The sequence below is a fragment of the Camelina sativa genome, chromosome 11 (assembly GCF_030686135.1).
Source record: "Camelina sativa cultivar CO46 ecotype springtype chromosome 11, ASM3068613v1".
In the NCBI taxonomy this organism is placed as follows: domain Eukaryota; kingdom Viridiplantae; phylum Streptophyta; class Magnoliopsida; order Brassicales; family Brassicaceae; genus Camelina; species Camelina sativa.
Window position 1 is genome coordinate 34,738,563 of NC_141890.1, and position 9,268 is coordinate 34,747,830.

The 9,268-nt window shown below is 40.1% G+C and overlaps 1 protein-coding gene across 1 annotated transcript; it reads left to right on the top strand.

The window, feature by feature from the left end:
- The first annotated feature begins 6,451 nt into the window (after positions 1-6,451).
- On the top strand, positions 6,452-8,401 carry LOC104724945 (uncharacterized protein At4g15970-like). The gene is made up of 3 exons (XM_010443518.3): positions 6,452-6,924; positions 7,004-7,381; positions 7,739-8,401. The coding sequence occupies exons 1-3, from the start codon at positions 6,661-6,663 to the stop codon at positions 8,216-8,218; spliced, it is 1,122 nt and encodes a 373-aa protein (XP_010441820.1). The 5' UTR covers positions 6,452-6,660; the 3' UTR covers positions 8,219-8,401.
- Positions 8,402-9,268: the final 867 nt, after the last annotated feature.

The window sequence follows — 9,268 nt, forward strand, 5'->3', positions numbered from 1 at the left end:
TGCTCTAAGCTCCACTGAGTAAAAATCCCCTAACCCTAAAACCCTAAAACACATAAAGTTCTTATTCGTTCAAGCTCGGCGATCGGTTCCTGTTCGTGATCAATCCGCGTTCGTGGTCTGCTTCTGTTCGTGATCAAGTTTTGTTCGTGACTAGTCTGAGGTTCGTGATCAAACTCAAGGTATATCCGAGGTCTTTAGCTCCCGGATCAATTCCAGTCAACCCCAAACGGTGGAAGATAAATAAATCGAACTCATCGGACACATATATTAAGCCTGATCTCTTAATTATATTGGAACCCTAAAACATTGAAACGATCTGGCCCGTTTTTTTTTAAATAATAAATAATAAATAATAATAATAATAATAATAATAATAATAATAATAATAATAATAATAATAATAATAATAATAAATAAATAAATAAATAAACTACAACTAGTGGGTTCCATACCCACTAGCCACCTAACCACAATCACTGCCAAACAGCAGAAATAACCAATACCAATATCCAATAATAAAACCAATATTATAACATAAACAATATCCAATATTCAACCAACAAGAAACATAGAACCAACAACCTAGCAATGTTTCGAATGACCCAACTCTAGCAACCTAGCAATGCCAGATAACAACCAATCGAGTCCCTAGAACATCCTCCTCTTCATTGCCTTGATTCCATGATCACACTTTGCCTTTACCTGCACTAGAAACACAAATTGCAATGAATGAGTATTTTATAAACACTCAGTAAGGCAATCCTCCCATCTACTGGGCTATACACACAAGCAATAGAGACATCTCTAACCATCAACCAGCAATCAACAATCAACAATAACAAACCAGAGCTAAGCATTGACCGACACCAACATGCATCGACCGACGCCAGTACGGGGTTGCGTCGACCGACGCATGATTTGAATCGACCGATGCAAGGTTTACTTGCATCGAACGGTGCTTCCATTGCATCGACTGACGCATGCTCGACATAGCACGAAAACCCTAAGTTTATCGTGCCGTCCTCGCAGTTGCATCGACCGACGCACATGCCGAGCATCGTTTCTCCCCGGAGCTTCTCGCCGGATCTTCGTTCCTACAACCACAAAACTCGATCTCAAGCCACAAGAAAGCTTTCCAACGTCCCAAATAACATTCTAACAAGCCTAACAACACATAACAAGCAGATCAGAGAAATCTCCAGCTTAGATAAGCCATGGTCATGCAGTTACCTTTGCCAAGAAGTTTCTGAACCTTATACAAGCAAGAACACGCTCCTAGGAAGCTCCTACAACGATCTCAGCTACAGATCTCTACAGGAAACACCTCCAATCACCATAAATCACCAAGAACACACAAGAACACTTAGGGAACTTTTTCTCTCTTTTATTTTCTCTCAAAAGCGGCCAAAAACCGACTAATGAGACAAAACTCGTGTTAAGGGTTTTCCCTAACCCAAAACGCAGCGTTTAACTTAAACTCGTCCGCACATAACTGGCCTTGCATCGACCGATGCAATCCCTAAACCGGTATTTCGATTTGCGGGTGTTACAATTCTCCCCCACCAATATAGATTCGTCTTCGAATCTCGAACAACCATCAGCCAAGGACTCCCGTGCAACCGTTACCACGAACTGCACTCCTCCAACCGATCTACGAAAGGTCACCTATAGGCGATAGGCTCACGCTCCAGACATTATTTGCTCTTGAATTTTGAACTTTCCTTTACTCACAGGCCTAAACCTTGAGTTTTTATTGGCTCCTCATCAGACCGAAGCCTGCATGCCATAATATTGGCTCATCATCGGGCCTAAGCCCGCATGCCATAATATATAATGAAGTCCAATACTCGTCTCTCAGGTTGCCACCCTATAGCGCGCCCTTGGATCGTCATCCGAAGTCGATATACCAAAGTCTCAGAATATGGCGGTACTAGGAGAACCAAAGTCCCCTAAGAGTCGTGAGCAAACAATCCTGAACACGTCTGAGTCCTATCCCTAACCAGGTTTCCTTTCCGTGGCTCGCAAAGAACAACACAATGCTCTACCAACCACATATCCCCTCACTGGAATACCTCATGACCACACAAGGATCATCTCAATGCCACGAGGGCCAACATATGTCCTAAACAGGACCGCCACAAAGGCCAATCAAATGTCCTCAACAGGACCGCCACCAAAGCTAAACAAATGTCCTCAACAGGACCGCCACCAAGGCCAAACAAATGTACTCAAAAGGACTGACACCAAGGCCACTCGTCCCAAAGGACCATCACAAAGACCATTTGTCCCGAAGGACCGTCACGAAGGACAGTCACAAAGACCATTTCTCCCGAAGGACCGTCACAAAGACCACTCGTCCTGAAGGACTGTCATGAAGACAACTCATCCCGAAGGACCGTCATAAAGACCACTCGTCCCGAAGGACCATCACAAAGACCACTTGTCCCGAAGGACCGTCACAAATATCACTCGTCCCGAAGGACCGCCTAAACCGGCAACATTGGCTAAACAACCCACCACAAAGGCCACACAATTGGCTAAACAGTCCACCACAAAGGCCATACAATTGGCTAAACAGCCTGCCACAAAGGCCACACAATTGGCTAAACAGCCCGCCACAAAGGCCACCCAATTCGCTAAACAGCCCGCCACAAAGGCCACACAATGTCTCAAAAGACCGCTAGACAAGGGCACAATGACTCAAAAGTCCGCCATGAAGGCCACACTAGCCCCTCCAAGGCTCACAAACACTAAAAAATGGACAATTCTAACTCCCATAAAACTTTCCACTTTTGGAAACTTTCCTCATTTAGAAACTTCTATTTCAGAAAATTTTCTCTCAACACCATTACAGTCCCAAATGACTCTCATCAAAGGAACCTTCTTCTTCCAAAGTTCCTTGATCCCCCTCTCGAGAACCCTCACTGGTTTCGCCTCCAAAGTCATGTTAGGCTGAAGATCCTCAAGAATCTTAGCTAACAACTGATCATCCTCACGGAGACACTTCCGCAACATCGAAACATGGAAAACCTTGTGGAACGCACACATAACCTCATGCAACTCCAGCCTATATGCAACCAGTCCCACCCGCTCAATCACTCATAACGGTCCCATATACCTCGGACTCAACTTAGTCTCAGTCAATGACCTGTTCTGACCCTGCAACATGGCCATCTTGAGGTACACTCTGTCTCTTACCTGAAACTCAAGATCTCTCCTCCTCCTATTGGCATAACTCCTCTGCCGATCATGAGCTTCCTTCATGTTCAACTTGAGAGCCCGAATCTTCTCTGAGGTATCCTGAAAAAAATCTGCCCCGTAAAAGCTCCTCTCTCCCACCTGAGTCCAGCATAACGGTGTACGACACGGCCTTCCATACAAAGTCTCATAAGGAGTCATCCTAATACTCGCCTGGTAACTTTTGTGGTAAGCAAACTCTACCAAGCTCAAGTGATCTGCCCAATGGCCTCCCTAATCCAACACACACATCCTCAGCAAATCCTCCAGCGTCTGGATCGTCCTCTCCGACTGTCCGTCTGTCTGGGGATGATAAGTTGCTCTCCAGAATACCGAAGTGAACTCAGAATCCCTATCAGACACAATACTCAATGGCATCCGATGCAACCTGACTATCTCCTTCACATATTTCTTAGCCAAGACAGCTGCTCCATCAGTCTTCTTAATGGCCAGAAATGTGCCGACTTAGTCAATCGGTCCACAATGACCCAAATAGCATCAAACGTCCTGGACACTGGCAAACCTACCACGAAGTCCATAGTAATCATATTCCACTTCCACTCTGGAATGGGAAGACTCTTCAGTAATCCTCCTGGAACCTGATTCTCAGCCTTCACTAGCTGACACACATCGCACCTCGCGACCCAACTAACTACATCCTTCTTCATCCCGACCTAGTGATAGTACCTCTTGAGATCATGGTACATCTTAGTCACCTAGATGAATAGAGAACCTGCTCGCATGATCCTCCCTTAGAATCTCCTGTCTAAGCTCCTCATCCTTGGGCACACAAACCTGTCCATGCACCAAAATAGTACTATTAGTCGAAACCTGATACTTAGAACCAACATCCTTTGAGACATTCACCAGCCCCAAATCCTTCTCATGTGCCAACCGCACTCTGCTCAGAAGATCTGCTCTATCAACTGCCTCTAAACCCAACGGCTCCTGAGACACTGCACACAACCTCAACGCATTGATCTCTCCTATCAGAGACTCCATATCCTCCTCCTGAGCCGAAGCTACCCTCTTCCGACTTAGAGCGTTAGCAACCAAGTTAGCCTTACCAAGGTGATAGGCTATCTCCAAATCATGAGTAGGATAGTTGTCCTCATGCTTCCGTAACTGTCGCAAAGCGTAGGCAATCACCTTCCCATGCTGCATCAACACACACCCCAAACCAACTCTAGATGCATCTGTATAAACCACATAGGGTTATCCCTGCTTAGGCAAAGCCAACACTGGCATAGTAGTCCACATCTCCTTAAGGCTTGCAAAGCCCTCCTCACACTCCTGTGACCAAACGAAAGGAACATCCTTCCCTGTCAAATTAGTCATAGGGTGTGCCTTGCTTGCAAAGTCCTGCACTAACCTCCCGTAGTAACCTGCCAAACCAAGGAAACTCCTGATCTCTGTGGCATTATGCGGTCTAGGCCAATCCCTAATAGCCTGAATCTTCTCCGGATCTACAGAAACCCCCTATGCAAAAACAATGTGACCCAGAAAACTCATCTCACACTGCCAAAAACTGCACTTGCTCAACTTAGCAAACAACTTCTGCTCCCGCAGCTTCTCTAGAACTGCCCTTAAATGCACTGCATGCTCCTCAGGACTCTTAGGATAATACCAGGATATCGTCGATATATGTTTATGCACGGTGGTACAACAATTTTGTGGCGTACGATGAAGCAGACCATAACGGCAACATCATCTAATCATGCAGAGATTTTGGTTATGCATGAAGCCAGCCGTGAGTGTGTTTGGTTGAGGTCGATGACTCAACACATCAGGACAGATTGTGCCATGGCCGATGACAAGGAAGCGACTATCATATATAAGGACAATACCGCTTGCATTGCACAGCTCAAGGAAGGTTACATTAAGGGAGATCGGACGAAGCACATTTTGTCTAAGTTCTTCTTCACACATGAACTACATAAGGCCGGAGAAGTTCAAGTGGTACAAGTTTCATCATGCGATAATTCAGTCGATCTCTTCACCAAGTCATTACCGACATCAACATTCAAGAAGCTCACGCACCATATTGGGATGCGGAGACTTAAGGACTTTTAGTGATGCTTGGAACAGGGGGAGTAATACGTGCTGTATTCTTTTTCCTTCACCATGGTTTTGTCCCATTGGGTTTTCCTGGTAAGATTTTAATGAGGCAGCGTCCCCAAGCGTATTACGGTGATCTCTTAGCATTTGCACGGTTATGTCATCCAAGGGGGAGTGTTGTAAATCACTTGGAGTGGATCTCCATAACCGGCCCATTCATATGTCTAAGTTCATAAGGCCCATTGGCCACTTTCTCTTATTCTAAGTCGGTATTGTACTTAGGACTTTATCCTTTACTATATAATATATTTATTCGATTAAATCATAAAGATATACAAGAGAATACATCCTTCGAGTATCTCTACTTTCACAACAACCCCTAATTAATTATGTTATTGCGAAACTTTTTTTCCTTTCTTTTTTTGTAATTTTGATTTTTGATATATATAGTTTTTTTGGATAGAGATTTTTTCTAATCTTTTTAATACGTTTATTTTCAAATATGGTTGATAACAAATTATTATTATTATTATTTTTTTCCGTGTCAAAAGTTGTAAGAGCAACTCCGTTGGAGGTATCTACTATCATGAAAGCACATAGGATTTACAGGGCCTTTAACGTACTTTTTAATCCTGCGTGTTTAGCACCGCACTGGCCAGGAAAAACATTCATTTTTTTTTATAATTCATTATAATTCAGGAGTGATCTTAAAGACTTCCTAGGCCCAAAAACTAATTTGCTGGGGTGGGGAAACCTTTCTACCTAAGTTTAAACTTTTTAACACATCTAAAAATTTAGAACACCGAAAATTATTATTTCCAATATCTTCTAACGTTTAATTAAGTCGAACTAGACTAGTAGACTGGTAAAAAAAATCAAAATAATGTGTAAAGCACATGATCATAATCCGATTACTAAGGAATAGTCAATATAATTTTATTTACTAGGTTCTTCTTCGTCAATCGATCTCTTTACAAGTAAAGTACTCGCATTTCTTAACTAATATTGATTAATTGTTTGTTTAAAGGTACTTGTTGAATCTCAATGCCATTGACTTTTTTTCTTTTTTACAACTATGTAAATTTTTTAGAGGTTTATTCATTCAAGACACAGCGGAACCAGGATATAACCGGAATAAACCTTAAACAGTAAATCCCTGGTTCAGTTTTGGGTGCTTGATGTCAACCCCCAAAACTTGGGGAATTAGTCTTATCTTATGTGCTAAAGTAGTAAAAGTACAATTACAAACACAAGCATTCTAATCGATTTATATTTTTTTTGTCGTCTACATAATCAATTATATATATAGTTTAAGAGAGAAATAATTAGGAGGTGTTATTGTCAAAGAATCAACCAAACAAAACAATGAAGAGCTTGACCACCGACTCTTCTTCTTTTTCCGGCTACGAACTGGCTGGCCCTAGTAACACCGTTGGAAGAGCCAAGTCACGGTCTATTGGGTCTGACAGTTCCACCGGTCAGAGAGATGTGCTGAGAGTCGTGTTGTTGTTCACAACCGTGGCACTTTCTTGTCTTTTGGTCTATAAATCTGTGGATAAGCCTTTACAAGTGATGTTGCCTCAATGGAAAACCAGTTGGTACTCACAAAACCAAACTTCCTTAAGGCCGGTAAGTGTCTCAATCACAATCACAAAAAGATACACTCATGTGGACCCTTGTTATATTGACTTGGTATTGTTATATATAGATACAACATACAAAACCGGTTTCAGAGCTAGAGAGAGTACTGATGAACGCTGCTATGGAAGACAACACGGTGATTATAACAGCGTTGAACAATGCATGGACAGTTCCAAACTCTACGTTTGATTTGTTTTTAGAGAGTTTTCAGACAGGACTAGGGACCGGGAGGTTACTGAAGCATGTGATTGCGGTTTGCCTAGATAGCAAGGCATATGACCGGTGTATGCTGGTTCATTCTCATTGCTACTTGATCAACGCCACTGATTCTGAAGAGCTCGCGGGAAAAAACCGGTTCATGTCTCCCGGCTACTTGAAGCTCATTTGGCGACGAATGGATCTCCTAAAAGAAGTTCTCAGTTTAGGCTATAACTTTCTCTTCACGGTACGTCATATCATAATAAGTTAAATATCTAAACCCATGGAAACCGAATGGTGAAAAAGAAAATGATATTAAAGACTTTATAAAGACCAAAGGCTTGAAAATGAAGCTACGCATACCTTTTATGGCTTGAATTCTTTGTTTTAATATACTTTTTTTTATTCTACTAGCTTATAAATTTATAAGCTGGTTAAGAAGTACTAGTTGAGATTTCAGATTTTTTTTTTTAGTTTCGTTAAATTTTTTTTTTGTTTTTTAGTTTGTTTGATTTGAGGTTACTAAATAAATAGAGCCAATCAACTTATTTTTTCTTTTTCAGATATGTTATTTTGATACGTTCTTAATTGCATATAAATATAGGATGCTGACATCTTATGGCTCCGTGATCCATTCCCTCGGTTCTTTTCCAACGCGGATTTCCAAATATCATGTGATGACTACAACGGAAAACCTTCTGATAAAAGCAACCACGTAAATTCCGGATTCACATATGTCAAGGCCAATAACAAAACCCGAAATTTCTACAAGTATTGGTGCGACTCGAGCAAGAGATTCCCGAAAAGACATGACCAAGATGTTTTCAATTCCATCAAGAACGACCCGTTCGTCACGGAACTCGGGATCACGATAAGATTTTTGGATACGGTTTACTTCGGCGGGTTTTGTGAGCCTAGCCGAGACATCAACGTTGTTAACACTATGCATGCAAATTGTTGTATTGGTTTGGACAACAAAGTGAAGAATCTTAAAGCCGCTCTCGAAGATTGGAAGCAGTATTTGTTGGTGAATAAAACTGTGACCGAGACTAAATGGAATATTCCACCAAGGTGTGGCTATTAGAGGTTGTGAATCTACATGTCTTGAACAGCAAACCATACAAATATCTTTAATTTCTTCAAATAAGGTTACACTAGATGGGTAACCAATGTCATCCACGGACATATAAGATTATGTTATATGTACAATATGTAGTTTGAACTTTATAAATCTATATTTGAATAATAATAAATTTGTGCAAACTAACAGCTAATTTTATTTTGTTAGAAAATTACAAAAAAAAAAATTGAGCTCTTGCTCTGGCTACACACAAAAATAAATAAACAAGTTGTATCCCCACAAATATATTTGAATTTTGAGTTATGACCCCATCAACGGTAATTATCCACGTTTCCCATCTAATTCCGTAATAAACGGGTTTTAAAAAATCCATCAATTCGACCTACACTACAAGAAAACATGGTGAAATCATACCAAATTTTATACGAAAATAACTTACGATTATTCTACGTAAAATATTTGTTGTAGGAATTAGTAGGAAATTTCCTACGAAATTTAATCGTGAAAAAGTCGTAGGAACTTTCCAACGAAATTTATTCAAAACGTAAAATCGTAGAAAAATTCGTAGAAAATAGAGAGAACTAAATAGGAAAAGAAGCGGTAGGATTTTGAAAGGAAATCTTCCTTTTAATTTCTTACAAAAACTGTACCAAATAAATTTCGAAGAAAACTCGTAGGAATAATTTCCTATCAATTTTTTACAAAATAAATTCCTTCCAAATTCCTACCAAGTGAAAGAATGTTTTCTACCAATATTCTAAGTTATTTTATAAGTAAATATTTAAATTCATTTACTTATAAATTTAAAATCATTTACATATATATATATATATATATATTTACTGTACATTTACAATATATTTTTTTTAACTATTTACTTTTAAATTTAAATCTCTACTATTTACTTATAAATTTGTTTCAGAGAAATCAAGATACTTTTTCAAATTTGACTATTAAATTTTTAAATAAAGTCATTTACTTAACCCTAAAACACTAAAAACTCTAACCCAGAAATTTATTTATTATACTAAAAACTATAATCCAAAATTTTAT

Bases quoted from the DNA above. Each gene is read 5' to 3' on its own strand.
- LOC104724945 (XM_010443518.3), top strand. From the start codon at position 6,661: ATGAAGAGCTTGACCACCGACTCTTCTTCTTTTTCCGGCTACGAACTG. The intron at 6,925-7,003 runs GTAAGTGTCTCA...TGTTATATATAG, and splicing joins ACCAAACTTCCTTAAGGCCG to ATACAACATACAAAACCGGT. The intron at 7,382-7,738 runs GTACGTCATATC...ATATAAATATAG, and splicing joins GCTATAACTTTCTCTTCACG to GATGCTGACATCTTATGGCT.